Source organism: Macrosteles quadrilineatus, unplaced genomic scaffold (assembly GCF_028750875.1).
Source record: "Macrosteles quadrilineatus isolate MER2022 unplaced genomic scaffold, UCM_ALF_1.0 Scaffold_3__2_contigs__length_128488019, whole genome shotgun sequence".
Lineage (NCBI taxonomy): Eukaryota > Metazoa > Arthropoda > Insecta > Hemiptera > Cicadellidae > Macrosteles > Macrosteles quadrilineatus.
Genome location: NW_026542596.1, coordinates 11521449 through 11545145, shown reverse-complemented (window position 1 = coordinate 11545145; position 23697 = coordinate 11521449). Strand labels below are relative to the sequence as shown.

At 34.6% G+C, this 23697-nt stretch overlaps 1 protein-coding gene and 1 long non-coding RNA gene across 2 annotated transcripts; one reads left to right on the top strand and one right to left on the bottom strand.

The window, feature by feature from the left end:
* The first annotated feature begins 617 nt into the window (after positions 1 to 617).
* LOC128991118 (uncharacterized) lies at positions 618 to 6386 on the top strand. Its single transcript, XM_054413863.1, has 3 exons — positions 618 to 682; positions 4299 to 4397; positions 5834 to 6386. The coding sequence occupies exons 2-3, from the start codon at positions 4310 to 4312 to the stop codon at positions 6046 to 6048; spliced, it is 303 nt and encodes a 100-aa protein (XP_054269838.1). The 5' UTR covers positions 618 to 682; positions 4299 to 4309; the 3' UTR covers positions 6049 to 6386.
* Positions 6387 to 8785: 2399 nt separating this feature from the next.
* On the bottom strand, positions 8786 to 12058 carry LOC128988580 (uncharacterized). Its single transcript, XR_008490406.1, has 3 exons — positions 11969 to 12058; positions 9506 to 9667; positions 8786 to 8939 (listed from the first exon to the last, which is right to left on the bottom strand). It is a non-coding gene; the product is annotated as an uncharacterized LOC128988580 (long non-coding RNA).
* Positions 12059 to 23697: the final 11639 nt, after the last annotated feature.

The window sequence follows — 23697 nt, the reverse complement described above, 5'->3', positions numbered from 1 at the left end:
GGAAGATTTATTTCATACGTGTGTTGAGAATACAATCGTCCTATTATACTCTCATTGTTTATAAAATGTGCATATATATTTTTTATGAGTTGCAAGTTAATAATGAGTTAATTGGTACTCAGAGATGCTCGTTTATGGGTCATGTTGGCCTGCTGTTCTTACATTACAATCAGGAACGTAAAATGATTGGCTGTCACTAATACTACTTGAAATGAGCTCAAAATGCTAGTTGAGCACATTTTTGTGTAGTATATTACGGTTTTGTTCTACTGTAGCATATTAGGTCAAGAAGTTGAGATTTTAACAGGTTCGCCTCTTTTTGTTTAGCGCCGATTGAACTAGTTCTTCCAAAGATATTTAAATCTACTTTTCCCATTGTCCACAATTAGTTGCTTCTAAACTCTGTTCTGTAGGTTTTAATAATATATTTTGTAACTATGAAATCATCTGTAAAGAATGTTAAAACATACATAAACACAGACCACTCATTTTCTGATATGCAGCTGCGTACTTTTACAGCAACAGAATCGGAAGTAGTTTGTTTACAAGTCCACTTTTCTTGCAACAGTTTTTCCGAAAAAGGCAATCATGACGAGCCACTGGACGCTGGACGATGACGCGACCGCTTTCACTGAGGAAAGTGAATGAGACTTCAGTCCTAACGCTAGCCTCTGTCGATAAGGTAAGTCTGCTTCTGTCTCTGTTGTTTGTTCTAATTCCGGTATTTCCTTTTTTGAATTCTTGTTTTCTCGTAAAATCTAAAATGACAGTACATTTGGCGTGTAATGACGTAGAGTACAGATTATGTAAAACTTGTTCCTTAAACAAATTTACCCTTTGTTGAAAGCATATATTTACCATTCCCCTTTGTTGTTTAAATAGTTAAACAGCATAACGATAGTTTTATCCAATAGCAATTCTAATAATAATTGTAACATAGGTTATTTTCTGGTAAATGTAGGGATCCCAACAATCGGAAGGACGCTGTTTTGATCAGAAAAAAAGTCTGTAGCTTTGTGATTATTAAAAACTGGATTAATGGCCTAGCAGTCCTTGAATTATCAGCTTTAAAAAAACGATGTTGTCTAAATTTCAATCTTTTGGACAGTAAACTCTGATGATATTGGACAGTATGAAAGCTAGGCTAGACTGATAGTCCACTTCATTCCACATTCCTAAACTCATCCTTTATTCATGCTCAGCTTAAAATACGTACACTAAGTACTCGTACATCACTGAGTCAAATTATTAAAAACCATAATGTTCCTGAGCATTTTTTGTTAGGTCTACTGTATTTCATTACTTTTGTCAAATTTCCCCACGGGTTAAATTTTTTAAGTAAAAATCCAACCAAGCAAAAAAATTCTCTTTGTACGTTCGCTGAGGCTAGGGTATTTTACACTAATAATGATTTATTTATGAACTTTTCCCCCTAGTAAAGTTTTACCAAGCTTATAGTGCCCACGGTTACATTTAGCGAACGAAAAAGTGGATAAATTTAGCTGTCAGCAGCGCAATTAACGTAACCGGACTTGAAACTCTCAAAAACACAACATAACATTAATATCTCAAGTATAAACTGTTTTACAATCCTAGTAAGTACGCACAACTAAACATGGAACACTTAGTAACATTGTTAGGCACCGTTGGTTACTTGTTCATGAGCAACGTCAAGTATCCTTGAAATGTCTGTAGCTCTTGTCAATATCTGTATCTGAATATCTTGGTTGTCAACACACATTTACTGTCTGTCTCGTCCGTTTAAGCCTGATGAATATTTGTACTTTCATGACATGCATACAGTAGTAACTACCTACATTGCATTATTTACGTACAGTATTAGTCTGTCTGGTACTTCGGAATACGACTTGCACTATCCGAAGTAGTTGAAAGTAATTCGGTTTATCACAAATAGTCAAGGCTGTTCACACACATTGCCAACTAGGACACTGCTTCCCAGTTTAGGGACCGGTTAGACGACTACCCACGTTATATACCGCTACCACAGTCATTCATAGTTCACTTCAAAGAGTAATTTGAGTTTTTCCCTTAAATCACACATACTATACAATATTTCTTGATTATTTGTGAGGTTTTGTTTACTATGAAAATATTTTGGGCAACATTCTTTTCGAGTTTAGTCTAGGACTAAAAACCATTTACAACAGTCAGACACATAAAACAGTTTTCCACCGAGACGAGTGCTTCGTGAAACCAAAGAAAATGTCACCCTTCTTCACCGTATCACACTGACTAAAACGTATATCCAGCAAAGAACCTCCCGCAAACCATCCATGTGTAAATAGTAGTTTACGCAACGATTGCGTTAAGTTAAAATTTAAGGCACGAGCCTTGGCGAGTGCCTTAAAAACTTCTACGAGTGTCGTAAAGACTATTAACGCGAGTTGCGTACACTACTTTATCTACGACAGTTGTTTTTAAATTACTAACAAGCTGGTTTTTAATTACTAACTATCACTACTCCTAACTTCTTAGAGAGGTTATGTTTTCGTTTATTGTCATTGTCACTGAAAGTAATGCAACGACTTATTGTACAATCAGCTGATTTCGTGTAATTACGTGTTTGTAAAAATTCGTTAAATAATAGGTTTAATTTTTCAGTCAATAGGTTCTGCTAGCAGCATTCTTACCATAAATAATGTATCAGGTACAATTAGGGAAATATGGCATATTTTTTTGGACAACTGAACAATATAGTGAAACAGTTAATTTACAGTTAGATCTCAGCATCGAATATGTGGTCCACAACGAGTTGGGTGAAAAAGTGGTTAAGAGGGTTTCAAAATAAACCAGAAGCACATTAATCATTTACCAATTTAACCTTATTTTGTTTCGTCCATTTAATGAATTGCAGGTAGTGAACTTAGGTTAAGAATACGCGAGTATCAACAGGAACAAGTCCGATCAACAATTAAAATTGTCAACTGATCAACTGATCAGCTGATTAGTTGACGTTCGAAGCATTACAATTTTACTTCTTTTCTCTCAATCCTTGAACCTCATTGGTCCGTTGCCCTTGTTGTTAGGAGCAAAACTATGCTGTTATGAAATGAAACTAAGCTGTTATGAAAGTAAACAGCTGTTAAGTGAAACTTTTCAATTCTAAGAACTGAACTGAAATGGCTACTTAAAAAAACGGTCGTAGGTAAATCATATTTACGGTATTTATTACCATCCATACATCGACTTCCCATTCAGATAAATCTTGCGTCAATCCTATCGTTGTGAAACTATTGTATATCAAATAGAACATTTTGTAAGAGTTTATGGTTACATTATTTTTTGTTCATGTTTTTGTAAAAAAAAATCAATCAATCAACCGTAACAATCGGCGTGTTTAGTGTCGATTCAAAGAATTTATAAATATGTTGTTATGCATGTTCACATTCCATTCCAAAGTATAAGGAAAGAGACTCGTAATTTTAAAAGAAATCCGTCTGATAAATGAAAACTAATATTTACATAACAGATGAAAACAATCTTTATATTTTTACTAGCTGTACCCGCGGGCTTTGCCCCTTTTAACTTCATAAGTATTCGCATGGCTCATTCACGTCCTGGTTGAAGTTCGTTCGCTACGCTCTCTCACCTTTATGTTGGAGCTCGTTCGCTGCGCTCACTTGCCTTCAGGTTAGCTCGTTTGCTACGGTAACTCGCCTCCAGGTTGAAGTTCGTTCGCTACGCTCACTCACCTTTTGGTTGGAAATTAGCTGTTGTCATAAATAAATAAAAAAAATTATAGTGCTGCACCCATCATAGAACAGAACCAACTTGTTTGATTGAAACAGCTGTTAAGATGCATTAATTCCTTTTAAATATGAAAAACATAAGATTAACATGGGGAACTACAGAGCCACTGGGGCGGAGCCCGAAAGGATTTTTGAGATAAGAATATGCTTTAATGTTAATCGGGAATGTGAGCTATCATCATGCCAAATTTCAGCCCAATCCGTCCCGTAGTTTATGCGTGATTGAGCAACACACACACACACACACAAACTCACAAATTTTCAGATTTATAATGTTAGTAAGATGTAGGCCTACGTTAATTTAAAACGGCGTCAAATTGGGTTACCTACCTTATACGTTTTCCTTGTCTGTGCTTTTACCTTCGTCATAGTCAATCCACTCCCATTTTGACCAAAAACAACGGATTGGCGATAAATGTTCGTATGAATCGTGTTCACAGTTATTTTCGCCAAACAGTGATACACATGTTATCAGCGAAGGTCACAGTGACCCCTTGTGTTATCAGTATCTGTCTGTGTGTTTTGCAGAGTGAGTGGCGATGTGGGCTGTACTACTGCTGTTATGTGTTGCCTCCGTAGCTTACACCGCCCCCGCCCCACAGGCTCCTACCTCCAGCCCCAACAAATGTGAGTATCAATATTCATCTATACAAGGTCTTTTCCAAAGTGTTGAAAACCAAGCAGAATAGTAAATGTAAGTAGATCCAAGTAGTAAATGTAGTCCAAATGTAAGTATCAATATTCATCTATACAAGGTCTTTTTCAAAGTGTTGAAAACCAAGCAGAATACGCCTCAACTTTGAACGATGGCATTAACCTTTTTATCTCCTTTATGCAAAGAGGATTTTGATTTTAATAGATAGTACAGTATTTAAGCTTAAGGAGGGTGTTGATCTGATGATGCAGTATCTGAACAATTTGATATTTGACCGATACATTTTTATTCATTAAGTTAAATTAAATTTGAAAGAGTAAGTAGGCTTCTCATCCTATCGTAATCATAACGATTGTTGGTGTGTCATATCGGCCAATTTAGTCCACTTCATTTTATTTTAGGGAAATTTCACGGTTTGTGATCTACTTCTTAGTTATAAATCTAGGGGAAAGCAATAGTTTACAGATATATAGTGGAATTCTGTTACGCTTGTTTTATTAGGTAAATTTATCAGGTAATTATAATTAAATAAAAAATTGTAAACAAAATAGTCCTTAACTAAGCTAAACATAACTAACCGTAAAATTGTCATAATCTGATCTATAAGGATGATATACAAGAGATTATAATATTTTATCTATAGCAATAACATGTCGAATGTCACCCACTAAGCCATCCAACGTCCTTGGCGTAACGGTGTTGACAACAACTGACTTCACATGAGTCATAGAATAGTGGCATGGCAGGTAAGTTCTCTGGCCACAAGATTACACTGCTGACCTTTGAACATCAATTCACGTACCGTGCTTACCTTTGTGTATATACAGGGTGTCCATAAAAAACATTTCAGGACTTTGGGAAATGTCTGGCAACAAAATAATAATAATAAGGCAAAAATTAAGGGTTCCCCGACTAACTTTGCCTTATTTTTACACACAAATTTTATATTTCAGTTATCTTTCATCTGATCATTTTGATCTTGGTATCGTTTGATAAGAAATTAAAAATTAAAAAAAAATATTCTTGACATTTTTTCATAGAATTAGCCGTTTTTGAGTTATTAAGTTAGAAAAATTCAAACGGCCGCCATTTTGAAATTTACAATCGGAACAACTTTATTATTTTTTCTATTATAGGTGTTGTGTATGTTAATATTTTTACAAAATTTCATAATCATCGAATAAAAAAATTCACAGATAATAATATTTTTGTATAAAAAACAAAATGGCGAATATCTGGGTTAATATGCATTTTCGGACATACCTTCCCATAAACCTTTTTCTTCCTTTTAGTATGGGGATTCATTTCCCAAAGTCCTGAAACGTTTTTATGGACACCCTGTATATCAGTATCCACAATAGCATTCCTATTGACTAACTCCCACTCTGATCTATAACGGTTGTTCCAGCGGCATTTATCCCAGCCTTTGATGAGATCGTGGTGGAGTCGAGCCTGAGGGTGAAGGGGAGGTCTGGACCAACCAACCCCATACAGCGTCAAGGCAGAACCAAACTACTGGTGGTGCCAACTCCTGGCACTCCTCTGAACGGTACCTCCAGCTCCACCTCTACTTCCACGACGTCCACATCGACGGCGGCCGCGGTCACCTCCACGGAGAAGTAAAAGACCCAGGAGAACAGTAGACACGGGAGTAAATGATAGGAAGCCTTCAACTTTGAGGAGTTCCGACATCAACATCAGTTCCAAGATTTAAAGGGGCAGACAAAGTAGAAACTTTATATGTCAATCCTCTTGGTAAAACTGACAGTTGTTATATATTTTACAATTTTCATTTGCAATATAACTCTAACTAACATTGAGTATCATAGGCCTATACCATACATTTAACTTATAAAAGTAAATCCAGTAGTGACCAGGATTATAATAATGTCAGTATTGTAATACGTAATATTACTTTTCATTTTTACAATTTACTATACCTAATTTAATAAAGATTTAATACCTAATGAGCATTTTTATTAATTAAAATAGTGTCTATGAAATACCTAGGTATTGTAAGACATATTATCGGAACAATTAATTATTTCGTTTGTATATTCTACTAGCAGTTACCCGGCGCGTTACATATTTAACATTGGAGAATTTAAACGTCGTTGAGTGCACAGGTGTGCTGTGATTGGGGTTTAATATATTTGGACTTATTCAAAACTAAAATAGTTTTCTGTGCTGCACTCTGTGGAACTATTGTGGCACTATTTCAAATCGTGACTAATACAGCATGTGATTATTACAACCTACAAAACAGTTGCCGGGGTAACAGCTAGTAGGGTGTTGAAAATGTCTGGAACCAGCATTATATCTGGTGAGTGGTTAAAGAAATACAACTGATATTTTGTGTACGGATATACTATGGTTTTACCTATCTTTTGGTGCCTTATGACATTTTTTACCACTTATAGGGAACGTCCTGTGGAGGATGCAGTAAAAAGTTTTAATGGAAGCCTATGGTAAATGATACATCATTTAAAAGGCCATTTTTTTCTGAGTAAGGAGCCACAAGTTTCATCTCAAAAGGACCACCCTAGTGAAAATGGTGACTGTTTGAAGTTTTTGAAAATAATTGAATTTTAAATTTCAAACAGTCGCCATTTTTGCTAGGGTGGTCCTTTTGAGATGAAACTTGTGGCTCCTTACTCAGAAAAAAATGGCCTTTAAAATGATGTATCATTTACCATAGGCTTCCATTAAAACTTTTTACTGCATCCTCCACAGGACGTTCCCTATAAGTGGGTTTTTAAATTTCAAACCGTCACCATTTTTGCTAGGATGGTCCTTTTGAGATGAAACTTGTGGCTCCTTACTCAGAAAAAATTGGCCTTTAAAATGATGTATCATTTACCATAGGCTTCCATTAAAACTTTTTACTGCATCCTCTACGGGACGTTCCCTATAAGTGGTAAAAAATTCCATAAGGCACCAAAAGATAGGTAAAACCATAGTATATCCGTATAAAAAATATCAGTTGTTTTTCTTTAACCACTCACCAGATATAATGTTGGTTCCAGACATTTTCAACACCCTGTATATTTGTAAACATTGTAGTTCAAAAAGTCTGACATTGGCCCACTTAAAACCCTCTGGGACAGAGCCCTTTTGACGGATCCACACTAAACTTCACACAAACCATCCTTGAAATATGCTTAATAATGCCTGAAAGTTGCATTACATCCTGGCCAGCGGTTTCGGAGTCCATAACGTACATACATATATACATAGTTCCTTCTTATATAGATATAGAAAGATTTATTTAATAACAATGGTTTTTAGAAAATTGTTCACTCACGGTTTAGGCCTAAACAAAATTAATGTTTTTGTCAAAACATTACTTCACCCATGGTACTTGATGTAAGAGCTGAGGATGTCTGTAGATGTCAGTGATGCATAACAGCTGTTCGCCCTTGTCCGGACCATGGAGGAATGTGGTGAACATTGCGTAAATGACCATGGAGGCTTCCGTTCTGGCCACGCCAAGCGGTCTGATATAACCGAAGGTCGACGGTTCGATCCTAGAAGATGTTTGAAAATAAGCCCAGCTGTAGGTGTATGACACCATAGCATTTCGCATTTTTAAGGAAGCATATAGTCTTGAAAAAATGCGAATTTATTGAAGGGTGTATCAGGGTACCTAGCTAGCATGTAAATGTCCATCAGGCTACTATGGTTTGGATGGGCAAACTGTTGGGGATTGAATGGGTGGCTAGTTATACAAGAGTTGGTATCTTAAATGTAGTAAAAATTAATATTAAAGAAAAATTATAATTGGGTATATATTGCCTGGTTTATTGGTCAGCTACTACGAAGGCAAATGCCGGAACCATGAGAACTTTTTTATCCTATAATATTACTTGGATACTGAAATGCACACACCGTACCTTTACATGGACAAGGTTTTGCCAGCATTAATTTTTTGTGAAAACTACTGTGTACAAAACAAATACAACGGTGAATATGTATTGTTTAAAATAAGAGTTTATTTTAGCGTACTTTTTTACGAACTCATTCATATTATTTTTTTATAAATCTAGTTTTGTATTATAGAAGTACTTTTTGTAGTGTAAAATATGTTTGGTTAGTTGAAATCTTCTATAGTTATTTAAACTTTCGCTAATATTTAAAATTTTTTAAGAAAAATACCCCCGTTAAGATTTATTCCAAAAGGGACTTTTAGAAAGATTTTGTACTCCTGTTTCTGAAAAATAGTTTTTTTTATAACTTGTTTGCTCTATCCGATGTTGACTTGCATTAACACTAGAAAAGGACACTAGACAAAAATCACTCAAAGTAAAATCGTAAGTAATTTACTCACAAGAACACCTTACATTAATATTTTCAAAACTATAAATAAGTTACATAAATAATTTAAACAAATTAATAACAATAAATAAATACATAAATAAAAATATCACACTACACAAATCAGGCGAATGAACTTGTACTATAAGTCACGAGAGTAGGTTTTTTGTCGTTGAACGCCGTCCTAGTAGTCGTAGTACCTGAAAACAAGTTGCTATTAAAATGTGTTAACGTTAGTAAGAGTTAACTGTAATGTTTTATTCTAATGCAAGCGCCTAAAATAAACCCAAGTTTATGCAACTGTGTGGCAGAACCAAACGTAACCCCTTCGTTGAAGTAGTACGGTATTTTAAGGGGTAATCAAGTGATTTATTTTTTCCTAAATTAATCTGATACAGATACTCCACTGGAATGTATAAGCAAAGGAAACTGGATCAACCAACGAGTTTTAACCCGACTGGTATGTTTAAAATAAGCAAAATTCGATTCTTCTACATTTAAAAAAATACTCTTATTTGTTGGAGAAGAGAGAATGGTTACTTGCAAACTTTACTTAAAACTCCCTTTTATATCAATTATCAACGAAAATGGAAGACCTAAACAAGAGGCTCCTGTCTTGTTTTTCTAGAAAGATGAACCAAAACACAAGGTGGGTTCCTAACCACCAGGTCACGGTATTTTATATTGGTAAGACTGATTATACTGCGGGAGGAAAAATCTCCTTCACAGCAAAGCTTGGTAACCAGGACCATATTTAGCAACTTACTCATGGCTGTAGTGTTGGGGTTTAGGCTTGGGTTTGCGGTGGTACGACCCTGATCCTGCCCCAGCACTGGCTGACGCCCCGGCCTGACTACTGCTGAGGCTGCCGTAGAACGGACCAGCGCCTAGAGTGGCGGAGTGACTATTGCTGTGGGAGTTGGAGTTGCTGGAACAACAGAAACATGAGTTATCAGTTGACGATCAAGTAATGGATGAGATGACTGGTTAATCCTTAGTTTTAATATTGACTTCAAATACAGAAGTAGCAATGTCCAACCAAGCAACAAGTATCAAATAAATGCAATAGCAACATTCAATCAACTCCCAGGTATCGAATTATCAAAACCAAATTTTAAAAACGTTCAGTAAAATCAAATTCAACATTTTTTTCTGTCATTACTGTGCCATAAATAACTTTATATCTGCCATCCCAGCCCGTTTATCAAATTTAGTAAAATAAATTATTGGTTATTTAGTTAAAACCCATTGGCAACATCAAATTTAAAAATAAATTTAAAAAATTATCTCATAGAAATGGCTCCTTACTCCATTAAAGAGGTGTTTCCTCAATTAACCTGAATTTATTGGTAGTTTCTTAGTATTATATAAATTGTAATTTTAGCTTATAACTGTATTTATTAGGTTAGGAATTTGACACTATTCAATGTACAATGTACAATTATTGAATAAAGATATTGAAATGAAATGAAATGAATAAGAAAATAATAAGAATAAGAATATTTATTTTCTCCCAGTGATACAAGTATTACAATAATTAAAATTACAATGTACAACACAATAAAAAGAAATTGATATAATATTCTTTTAAACTAAATGTCCCACGTGTCAGACTGGCTAAGAGGAAAAAAAACACTGGCTTATTCACAACAATATTAACATAATAAAGAAACCTAAGAATTATACCTAGATGATTTTAATTTAATTTTTTTTTTGTGCAATTTATTGGGAGAAAATGTAGGGTCCCCGAGGCAAAGCCTGTTTGGGGCTTCCTTCATGATAAAATAACCAAAAAAATAAAAGAAAGACAGCGATCAGACAAATAACCAGGATTGTAAATTAACAAAATTGAGATCTCTATACATAATAAGGTGCCATAATATAAACGTAATACTAAAAATGATAAAACATAAGAATGTAACTAAAAACTAAGGTTTGAAATGAAAATGAAGAGTATAACCACTCTTGTAAGATTAACTACAAATTCAACCAAATAGCGTTCTCTTCACACAAAGCCAAGTATAACCTTCAAATATGTATAGTCAACTGTTTTTGCTGGACTACACCTAGCATATGCCCATCTATAAACCGTCCCCTTTCTAAAGAGCACATTTAAAAAGCATTATTTACAAACTTTACTTTTTATACTTTGAAGTTTACTATGGATCAAGTAATAGCCAGTGTTTTAACTCAAAAACACACTTAGTTATGAAACCCAATAATGAATGGTTGATCCACAAATTAAAATAATCCATTTTATTAATTAGTTTGATAATATTAACAATACCTTACTATGCTGTAAATTAGGTTAAGCTTAGTTGTTCGACTAGAGGTTAGCGTCTCTGACTACAATATGGAGAGTCACGGGTTTGATCACTGTATCTACAAAAATGAGATGAGTATATGCACAGAAAACGTACTACTATAACCCAGAATGCCAACCGCATGGTAAAAAGCATTAAGCGTTTTGAGAGAGCTTTGCCTGTCAATTCGTAGGCAGCGCCACCAGCGTTGCTATGCTATTGCATGGCAACGCTGGTGGCGCTGCCTACGAATTGACAGGCAAAGCTCTCTCAAAACGCTTAATGCTTTTTACCATGCGGTTGGCATTCTGGGTTATAGTAGTACGTTTTCTGTGGTATATGCCGCAATCACTTAAAATCGAGTGTATATAAAAACACCATTAACCTCTAATGTACCTAGGTGGCGTCCCCATCTTATTGATTGATTTTGTACATAACAATCATACTTCAACTTTACTAAACTTGAGCACTTATGGTTTATGCAACTTTCCAGAAAATAACAAAAACCCTCCCCTGGCCAAGTCACCAAAGTTCATCAAAGTTAAAAAAATAAAATCACCAAAGTTATACAATAAGTCACCAGCAGACTATCACAAACTGTACATTCACGATGCTAAAATGTTAGATTAGTTGTTAATTGCTATACTGACTGCTAGTCGAGGGTTTACAAATCACCATAACAATAATACAGTGGAACCTCGATAACAAGACCCTCAATAACAAGTCACCCTTGATAACAAGCGTCATTTTTAGATCCCCTAGAATTTATACCCCTAACCACATGTTATTGCAAACCTCGATAAGGAGACAACCTTGATAACAAGTCTTATTTTATAATCCCCATGAGAGTCTTGCTATCAAGGTTCTACTAGAGATAATGCAATACTTAGAGTAGCCTTAGTCATTAAGAACTAACTCCTGCTCACCTGTGAGAGCCGCCTCCATGTGGGCCGCCGCCCCCCGCGCTGGCTGTTGATGCGGAGGCAGACGCTGAGCTCGCTGCGCCAGCCCCACCCCACCCACCCTGGGGGCGGCCACCCTCGTACCCGCCATAACCTGGGTAGTACTTCCCGGGCTTTCTGTGGCCGTGATGGGATACGCCACCAAACCAGCTGCGTACCGAGTACTTCTCTGCCTTGTCGTCAGCTGGGAAACACATTCTTGTAGTAAATCATAATACAGTTGTAGTCAATTATTAACCTTTCTTATTTACATGCAAAAAACATTCTGTATTTGTAGGCCTACAAAATGGTCAAAATGGATTAAAACTTTATTAAATTCCCTTATAGATGAGATATAGAATTTTAGTGTATTTTGTAGCTTTAGGCATAATAGTACAATTGGGGAGACAATTTTTCCAATATGTTACTTAATTTTAATTTTGTAAAAACCAATTACACAATCATTTAAAAATATAGCCTAACACTACTGAAAATTAAACTATTCTTTTATACCTACGTTACATTTTATACGAGTAGGTATATCTACAAATCTTTCAAAGGTATTGCAAAGTTAACGCATAAACTAAAGTAAAACTAAAGCAACTGTATGATATTTTCATGGTATTTCGTGCTATTTTGGGTTAGAAATGGTTCTTCTGAAGGCATATGAAGTTTTATAAAAGCGTATTAAAAAGTCAACGTAATAAATCAAGTTTATTGTCAAAATACAATTTTCGCTACACTACAGTGAAATTACCTGTTTTTTTACATGTTTATCACTTGCGAAAATTCATCATTAAATTGTTTACTACGCAAAAAAAATGTTTACTATGCGAAAGTAATGTTTACAATCTTATTTGGATTTTGCCGACGTAAACAATATTTGTTATTGTTCTGTCAACTGTTTTAATTTTAAACAACCGACACTGTACAACCAAAGTAAATATTAAAATATGCTATGAGTTTTGTTATGTTCCTAACTGTGATAAAAGTAATATCCAATGTCCTTTTTAATTAATAAATAATACATCTTTGTAGTGTAGCAAAAATAATGTTCAAAACACGATTAAAAGTGAGTTTATACATATAATCGACTATTTAAAGTGCTCGATGAATCTCGCAGATAGTCTTTGGTACATGTGACAAACTTAAACACTTAACCTGCATTAAAAAAATACTATTGACATCTCCTGAAATCTGCTTTTAAAAATAAAATACTCGAATTTCATAAAGCACAAAACAATGTTATTCGACGGAAGGAAAATAACTATGTCAACCTTTTTTTCTGGTCTACAATGCAACAAACTCTTCCATACAATCAAACTCACCCCTGCCAAAACCTGAAACTACTAAAATTTGAAACTTACGACTCTTATCAGGCGCTGGCACCGCCAGTACGGCCGCCCCGAAGACCACTAACACCACCAACGCTACAACACTCTGAAGACTCATGTTGATCTGCCTCCGCCCTCGCCGCCTCCACGCTTATATCCTGAGTCGGAAAACCGACAAGGCTGACTGATCCTGGAGCATCTTCCTGATCGACGAGGCCATCTGAGGAGATCCGTGGACAATCGGCCACGGGACTTCCGCCTGGGAGAGGCTTGTGTTTTGTCTGGAGAAGGAAGGTCTTGCCCGGGTCCCGTGACGGTCAGGGTTTGCAGAAGTTTAAGGTTGTAGGAGTGCGAATATTGGTGGATTCCTAAGAAGAGAAATTGGGAGTTTTACTAGTATTTTTGTGCTGGCGAATCCTTAAGAGAAACTTTAAGAGATTCTTGTGGCCGTGTTAGTAAAATACCCCCGCCGCAGCAAACCTGCCGACTAAGCAAATTTCCATTTGTCTGAATTGATTTTCAGTTAAATATATTTTAATAACATTAGGTTTAATGAGTACCTAGGTTTGCTGCTACAAGGAAACTAATAAAGTGTGTTTTTGAGTAAAATATTGATAGCTTAGTACAAAATAAATAAATTTGCCAAATTTGGTCAAAATATATCCATAAACAAGCAAACTACAAGATTTGACATTATTCTCCATAAACAAGCAAACTACAAGATTTGACATTATTCTCCATAAGAATAACATGGGAATTTTAAATTTACAATTTTTTAATTTTCTTCGTTACTAATAATCAAACAAAAATACTTTTATATACTAAATTATTTGTTTTTTTAAGCTCTTTAAAAAGGTCTAAAGAGAAATCGGGAAATTTTGTGTTTTGAGGGTCAAAAGTGAGAAAAACCAATTTTTACCCCATAAAACCCCCCGTAAAGCCCCGTTCCCATGGTCCGATCGTGCTGGTTCGTGAACTCATTCAAGTTTATCCCGCTTTACACCTTTAAACCAAATTTCATCAAAACCGGACAAAAATTACTCAAGTTATCGCGTTCACGGACGTATATATACAGGGTGTCCCGGAACTCTCTACCAATATTTTAGGGCATTGCTCCTGGGTAAGAAACATAGCTAAATATCATATTTAAACTGTCCAGAAGTCCTTAGTTACTCACACAGCCGCCATTTTGTTTTTTTTTCAGTTATTAATTTTTTTCTAAAGAATGGTTAAACAATGGCGGCTGTTTAAAGTTTTGTATCTTAAATTACTCGAAAACCGTTGATTTTACAAAAACTTTACAACAACAACTTTTTTAAGGCAATTTTATTACAAATCGATCGACACCTTAATCTTTAAGATCGGACGCGTATTAACTTAGATATGGCAGTTTTAGTGATACGTGACCGCTGGAGGTTAGTTGCAGCGCATGCTGAAAGCGGTCACGTATCACTAAAACTGCCATATCTCATTTAATACTCGTCCGATCTGAAATATTAAGGGGTCGATCGATTTGTAATAAAATTGCCTTAAAAAAGTTATTCTTGTAAAATTTTTTTAAAATCAATGGTTTTCGAGTACCGGTAATTTAAGAAAAGAAATTTTAAACAGCCGCCATTTTGTTTTATGAATTTTAAAAATCTTCATAATTTTTTTGTAGCTTTGTCTAGTTGTCATAAATGTTTGTGCAAAGTTTCAACTTCGTATGTTTAACCAATTTTCAGAAAAAAATTTATAAGTGAAAAAAACAAAATGGTGGCTATCTGAGTAACTAAGGACTTCCGGACAATTTAAATATGATATTTAGATATGTTTCTTACCCAGGAACAATGCCCTAAAATATTGGTAAAGAGTTCCGGGACACCCTGTATATATATATAAGTCTATATACATATATACAAATTTTAACGAATGGTGTTTTTGGCCTCTGGGGACATCAAAATGAAAAAGTAAATCGGTCCGGGGTCTAGGTCTCACCGTGCCACCTACGGTAATAACTACTTCCCTATAGGGAAATTCGCTAAAACACAGGTTCCTCGACATTCTGGACCCTGGAGTTTATCCACAGGTGAGCAAGAAAAAAAGAATAACTCACAAAGCCAGTTGAAGCTGGAAAATCACGATAAAACAACCCACAGAATGGAATAGTAGTGAAACACAAATTCGATTGAAATTCGCAAAATATTGTGGACGTTTTGTAATTTACTAATCGAGTTACTCACCATTACAAATTCAAGCAAATTACGTGTATTTGTATAGTGTAAAGTATCATTGAGGACAATTTTAAGGTTCGAAATAGTAAATTTCATCATTATGACGTAAAGTGACTCTTTTCGACCCGAGCACAACGGAAAATGAGCAAGGGTTGAAAAGACACCTTTTGCCCGTGTTAAGAACTATATTTTTCGTCATTTTGCACCATTATTTAAACAAAATAATTTCCAAAACTGAAATAGTTTTAATTTAAGTCTCTCAAAACTACTTCTACCTTGTTTTAAATTTAATTTGCTAATGGAAACAAGCAATTTTAGTAAGTGATTCAATCGTTTCGTCTATTACGATTGTGTTAGTGTACATTTTGCTATCGATATGTCGAACTATAAAAACAAGGCTACTGTAACTGTAAGGAACTGTAAATAAGGCAACAATTAACTACAATACATACTTTTGATACATGCAATTGTTTATAGCCGGAATTTACAACTGAGTTGACAACAGCTGATTTTTAATTCATAGAGGCTAAAAACTCGTTTTATCCCCTAACTGTAAGGGAACTGTAAATAAGGCAACAATTAACTACAATCGATACATACTTTTGATATATGCAATTGTTTACAGTCGGAATTTACAACTGAGTTGACGACAGCTGATTTTTACTTCCTAGAGGCTAAATAAAACTAGTTTTATTCCCTTGAAAGTAGTTCTAGAAAATTGTCTGCGCAGTTGAATGTAAAGAGGTTTGTAAAATATCAGTGAACTTTGATGGATAAGTAAGCACATATTCATACCTAGTTGGTGTTTTTGTTGGACTCATAGTTGCGAATCTTGTCAAATTCTCATATACAAATGAGCAGTCAAGATTATTTTTATATAACATAAGCTGCGTTATGACTGCAATGATTTAACGAGAAAAAAGCTCAAATACACTCATGGAGTTATGAATGTTAGACATTTTCTGAGCATGGTGGTTTAAATTTTGTAACTTTATGTAGGAAGGGTAATATCATAAGTAGGTGTGCCATATACACACCTTAACGCTACATACACATGCTGTAAGTTCTTGTTTAGGACAATTTGGATTGAGAGTAGAGCTATACAATGTTTCCCTACTGGAGTGTATCAGTCGATTATGAGATCTGTTTGCGTGACAGGATTGATTTGTAGCTGGCTTAATAGTAGCATTGAGTTAATTTGAATTAATTGAAAATTGTGAAACTCACATCAAAGTAAAAATTCGTAATATATAAGTGTGGCTCAAATAATTTAATTATAATTTAAATACGTGCATTCAAACGGTGTTCAAGTTTATGCATGCCCCGAGTGTAAGAGTATGAGTCTTGATGATAGACACGAATGTTAATTATATTCTTCAACCACATAATTGTTCATTTCTCACACTAAACTCATTCATATGTATATCCACAAGGTGCAATTTTTATGTGGAGGTTGAATTGTAATTAAAATCTAGTGGCATTGCTTTATACGATAAGGGCCTTGGCTGGTGAGAGTGTGGGTCTTAGGTTCTGGAATCAAGGGTTCAAATCCCGCAATGTGAGATCTTGACTCGGTGGTTTGAAGCTCGTCTTATAAAACGGATAAAGATAGGTCTTTTAAGGAAGGAAGTAGGACTTATTTACAAACAAAATACGAGAAGACAGCCGACAGTACAATTTGGAGTATGTATATGCCAAAAACAATTTTTTAGCATTTAGCTATATTTTGCGCTCATGATAATTATTTGCCATAACTAAAATCATTTTGGAAATTCATTTTTTGGGACTATATTCCAGTTGTTTTAAAATATTAAATTAGGTTAAATATTTCATAAAAGATGAGTCTGTTACTTACTTTTCCAATTTTGAAGAACTAAGTAAATTTGATTTTAGTAATGTAATAGTAGTTACTGTCCCACACCAAAGTTCGTTGAACATTTTGACATCTCGATTCTTTGAGTCCCACGACTGAAATCAAAACATTTGATGTGCTTTGATGGTCGCCAAAATTTTGCGAACCTAACGCTGTTTGATTCTTTGCCTGCCAAATCAAGCTGTTAGTATACACAGACATGTCTTACACCGGCGCTGCTTGAATATAAATGGTCTGTTAATACTTGTGATATTTAGTAAAACTTAAAATGCCTAATAGTTCTTCATAGTGTTTATGATTATAACAACTAGCGTGTGAAAGTTCATCTAGGTTTCATATGTAGTAATCAAACAAAGTATTGACATTGGATAATACACCAACATAAAGTAGACCTTACATTTCCATGTCAAAGCATTAGTCTTCTATGTGATAGAATATTTCGTACCTAGGGCCGATAATGACTTTTTGCCGGCTCGAAATAGTTTCTAAGTTCGAGACGAAGTCGAGATAGATAGATCGAGAGCTGCAAAACCATTTCGGTCCGTGGTGCGAACACAATTTTTCACCACACTATACCCTATTACCACTATTCAACACAATATTAATGCACACTAACATCATAACTACAAATTTAAAGGTTATGTGAAGAAAAATAATTTGAGGGACAACTTGATGGGAACAATTGAGAAAGAACCGGTGACAATAAAACAACAATGTTATTGCAATGCTATGGATACTGATGGTGTATTTAATATCACAGATAATAGACCATTATTATGATATTCTATTGTCTGTGTTAATATGCAATAATATGTAGTTTTAAGAAAGTAAGATGGGCAGCTGATTTTCGGCCCTAGGGATGTAAAAACCTGCTCGGTCCCCAAATGACGATGACAGCTGGCATAGACAGCATTACGTAGCTTTCGGCCTCTAATAAACGTTTGTAAACCTGCTAAAACATTTTAGTGTGGTGAAAAAGAATCTATATATTAATACATGGTGGAAGGAAAATACATGCGTGGTGTGCTATTCCCGTCATATTCTGACGTCACTCGGATTGCAAACAAAAGATCATCTGATTGTAACCGTCAAATTAGTATGTATTTGTTTGGATTTTATTGTTATTGTATTTTCATAAAAACATACATTACAAAACTTCCATTTTCTGAATTGATTTTTAATTAATCTATTCAAATGACATTAGGTTTGAGTACCTCGGTTTGCTGCTACAGTATAAGGAAACTAATAAAGTGGGTTTTTTAGTAAAATATTAATAGCTTAGAATAAAATAAATAAATTTGCCAAGTTTGATCAAAGTATATCCATAAACAAGCAAACGACAACATTTTACATTATTCTCAATGAGAATAACATGGGGATTTTAAACAATTTCTTTTAATTTTCTCCGTTACCAATAGCACGTTGATATACTAATTTGTTTGATTTTTAAGCTCTTTAAAAAGGTCCAGAGAGAAATTGTGTGTTTTGAGGGACAAAAAATTAGAAAACCCAATTTTTGCCTTATAAAACCCCGTTCCAATGGTCCGATCATGCTGGTTCGCGAACTAATTCAAGTTTATCCCGCCTTACACCTTTAAACCAAATTTTCGTCAAAATCGGACAAAATTAACTGGAGTCATCTCGCATAGACTAGCTTCTGTACCAATGCTTCGCAATGGGAAGATGCACTATTCCACCTAATCCAAACACTTGTTAAGTAGTACGAATTAATAAACAAAAAGCCACCAAATTTATACAAAAAAGGATGACCTACATTGAATTGTCTTACTCTTAACATTAAAATGATGTGAAATAATTGTGTGAAATATTTTATATATTTTTTTTAATCAGCTGCTTAAAATTGTCAAATAATCATTCAACAGTTATGATTGTTTACATTGAAATGTTAACACAAAGGTAAACAAAGGTGGTGAATTTCTTATGCACCCATGGAGACCAATTAATGTTTACTTTTGAAAACCTCACCTCAAAACTTTGGACATCCAAGGGGCGTAGCCCGAGAGAAACTCAGGGAAGTGAATAGGCCTATGACATTCCATAGGTATGTGGACTATCGGTGTGTTTAATTTTGGCTGTATCGGTTTAGTCGTGGCAGCCGCACAGACAAACAGACACCACCTCAATTTTATAATAGTATGTATACAAAATGTAAAAGTAAATCGCTCCCGGGCCTAGGTCTTACCATACCACATACGGTAATAGCTACTTCCCTATAGAGAAATTCGCTAAAAGGAAATTGTATTTCACCCACATTGCATTTAAATCTAAAGCGTAAAATTTGTGTTACAAGTGAATGAAAATACAAAACTTTTAGATGTAAAAATAATTCATCTAACTTTCTGAAAGATATATAGTCTAGGTAGGCTTGAATAGCCTACTTGCGTGATCGCAGAACAAATGAGCTTTTTGTAAATATTGAGCAAATAAAAAAATATCAATGTAACTTACACTTGATATATAATAGTTAAAACAAAACCACAATCATTTTGAAGAGAATACTGAATACACATGTTTATAGTTCAGCGCCTTCATATATTTTCCTTTATACTTCGGTGTAGAAGATTCTGCGTTTCTGCCTGATGGGCTTAGCTGCACCAATGCAAATTTGATTGGTATATTCGAAGTTTAGATTGCTATACAAAAGGAGGCGAGTTTTTCACAAGTAAAACTCTCACATTTAGTAAAAAAAAAAAGAAATAGCCGTTTCATTTTATCATAAACTGTGCATTTGCTGTTTCACAGTGTTGAATTCGCTATGGATAAAAATAAAGTCACAGTTAAAAATAGTCTATGTAAATGTGTTTTTGATACAGTGATAGTTCGATCATGAGAAGCTGAAGGATCATAAACAGTATTATTGGACAATCAAGAGTCTACATGTACATTGTTCAGACCATGAACCTTTCTTAAACTGGATTTGTGCTTAAAATGTTATCTTGAGCCTACAGAATTTACTTTTCCTACAGTCACCCGACAAAGTGGGCTTCCTTGCACTGATTATAGTACAGAAAGCTGCCAATTGCTGCATTTACTTACTTTGTCGCCCACGAGTATTCCAACCAAACAACACAAGACTTTTATGCTTGCTTTTATTATGCACATGATCCCGCGTACGCTTGGAAATAGGTTGGCAACACAAAGATACTACGACTGCCTCGAGAATAGGTAGGAAAGAGGTTTTTTCTTGTCCAGTTAAAAGTTTTGGTATGGAAGCGTGTATATAATTTAGTTGAGTTAAGTTCAGTAGTTCAGTTTCAAGTTTTTTGGTAATTAGTAAATTTGAGTTAAGAATGATATTAGTTTTACGGATTAAATTAAGTTTAAGTTAAAAGAATAAAATACACGTATTTCTTCCAGCTCGTTTTCATTAAAACAATTCATAGTTCATTTACCATAACATATAAAGCATGCAAAAATATATGTGTAAACGAGTGCAAAGTGTCTTTGCTGAACTCGAAGGAAAAATCTTTCCACACTCGCCTACGGCTCCTGCGTAAACATTTCTCTCGTGTGCAGCAAAGTGCCATTTCGCCCACTAGTTACACAAATAACTATTTCCACCCTTGATATGAATATCGTGATTAACTGAACAAAATTTCAATATAACAACAAAATATCTCTTTTACATCGAAGGTTATCCAAACTGTAACTAAGTTAAGGCATTTTATGTTATTAAAGAAATGCTCAATCAACATTAGCAATATTGTCAGATCATTAATTAGTTGATACTAGCCAAGCCACATAGACGTCACTTCACGGTCGTGGTTGTCATCTGTAATTAAACTTAAAGACCTACAATGCACGACGAAACATTACAAACAACGTGACCAGTCGACGCACGTTGTCATCTATTTTGACTCTTTCTTGGATGTTTCACTATAAAATCATAACTTTAGCACATGCACTTTTACATTGACTTAATGTAATTAACAATTAAATACATACAACAAACAATAAAAAACAATCAATACATTGACTGGCTGCACTTTACTTTAGGTCCTACACTCATTCGAATGAAAATATCGATTATTCGATTGTTTCATTCGATATATCGTTTGGTTAGTTAGGTTAGGTTAACCTTACCTAACTAACCAAACGATATATCGAATGAAACAATCGATTAATCGATATATCGATAGATATATTCATTCGAATGAATGTAGGACCTAAAGTAAATTCCAGCCCATTGACTTTGTTCAATGTATTATCATAGAGTAACCAACACAAGGTATGTTTTATCTAGAGTATTATGTAGTCTGACATGTATTATGGCAATTTATTATCTAATTAAAACCAGTTAAAAATTTAATTAAGAATACAACCATAAAATAGAGCAACAAGATTTTCTTGTAACGTTGCATCGTTGTTGTTTTGTAGTTGACATGTAGTCTCTTACTTTAATTGTATGAAAATAGTTAACAGCGTCTAAATACTTTTGGTTTACTATCCTCACTGTATTATCAGTATTTGTTTTTATATTTTGTTTTATTTTTAAAAACGTTCCAATATAAATGCAAGCGTTAAGATAACGTTTTATTTATCAACTTTTCCCCACCAGAATTCAGTTTTGATTTCCAGTGACCCACCTCCTGTCTCCATAGTTGAGGCGTTCCGTCTTCCGCTGTTCCTTGGTTCCAGTCCAAGGTTCCTGGGGTTCCCCAAGGCAAACGTTTGCAAAGTTCACAGTTCCATTGTTCCTTCTGTCATGTTATTGTTGACTGACCAATCAGGAAACAGATTGTTACCACAGGTGTTAGTTTTGTATAACGGACGTGACGGTCGTCGGTAATAGCAAGTCTTTCTGTAAAGTAGAAAATTCAAGATTTTTTAAATTGTACTTCTGCTATAAGGGTGATTGATATAAGTGTGCCAGCCGTTTTATTCGAAAACCATAAGAGATGTCAAAAAAAGTTAAATGGTGAGTGCCTTGGATTTTTGATTTAAAAAATTGTAGTCAAGTCGAAAAAATTATTTTAGCCGCCATTTTTCCAATATGGCCGCCAACATTGATTTTTCTTACTGAACACCCTGTATTTTATGATGTATTCCGGTAGAAAATGTAATTTTAAGACGATTTTATTCTTGTGATTTCTTTCATAAACCTAACCGTTTCAAAGATAATAATTGTTTAAGTTGTGAAATTTCGAATAGTTTTCGAATAAAACAGCTGGCATGCTTGCTTAGGCCTTTATCGAAACTCTTTCTCATGCAGAAATTTCAAAACTTTAACCATTATTATCTTTGAAACGGTTAGGTTTATGAAAAGAAATACAAGAATAAAATCGTCTTAAAATTACATTTTCTACCGGAATACATCATAAAATACAGGGTGTTCCATAAGAAAAATCAAAGTTGGCGGCCATATTGCAAAAATGGCGGCTAAAATAATTCTTTCGACTTGACTACAATTTTTTAAATCAAAAATCCAAGGCACTTACCATTTAACTTTTTTTGATATCTCTTATTGTTTTCGAATAAAACGTCTGGCAAACTTATATCAATCACCCTGTATTGTATTTTACATCAGAAAATTGGACAATATAAAATAAATTAAGATGCTTGATAGTTGAAAACTTAATCAAGCTGTTCTTTGTTCATTTTGTAAACTATCCAAAGAAACAGATGATCTTACCTAGTAAACAACCGTTGCTGATTATCCACTCCATTCTGCTCACCTTGTTATCTCTAGTATGAAATACTTACACTTTGTGGACTTAAATGATTAAGATATTAAATACATCTATTTATCATCCAACAAAAGACATTTTTCAATGTTAAAGGCTAAGGAATCACGAATCAGACAAGATATTACACTCCGTACAGTTTCTACCAAAAGTGAAAATTTTTCATTCTGCAGCAGTATTTGGAAGTACATCGTACCAACAACCTGATGTAATCAAAACGTCAAAATAAAATACCTCACCGCAGAAAACCAGCAGACTAAGCGAATTTCAGTCCATCTATGATTGGATTTTCGCTAAAATATTTCTATGTACAAGGAATGTGGTAATGCAATAGGACGACGTCTTCCAGGACATGCACTGTAGGATGGCAATCGGATGGCTCTATCGTTAAGTAAGGGGGGACAGTCAGCATGGTAAAGGATGAAGAGGAAGAGGATGATGCTGAAGCTGATATATAAAATTAAGATTTTAAATGAAAAGTGAGAAACCAACGACAGAAGGATTCCATTCAAATTACCAGGGCTATCCACTCTTCCAGATGCCAGAGATTGATGAAGAGTAGAGAAGATTGGTCTGTGAGCCTTAGAAT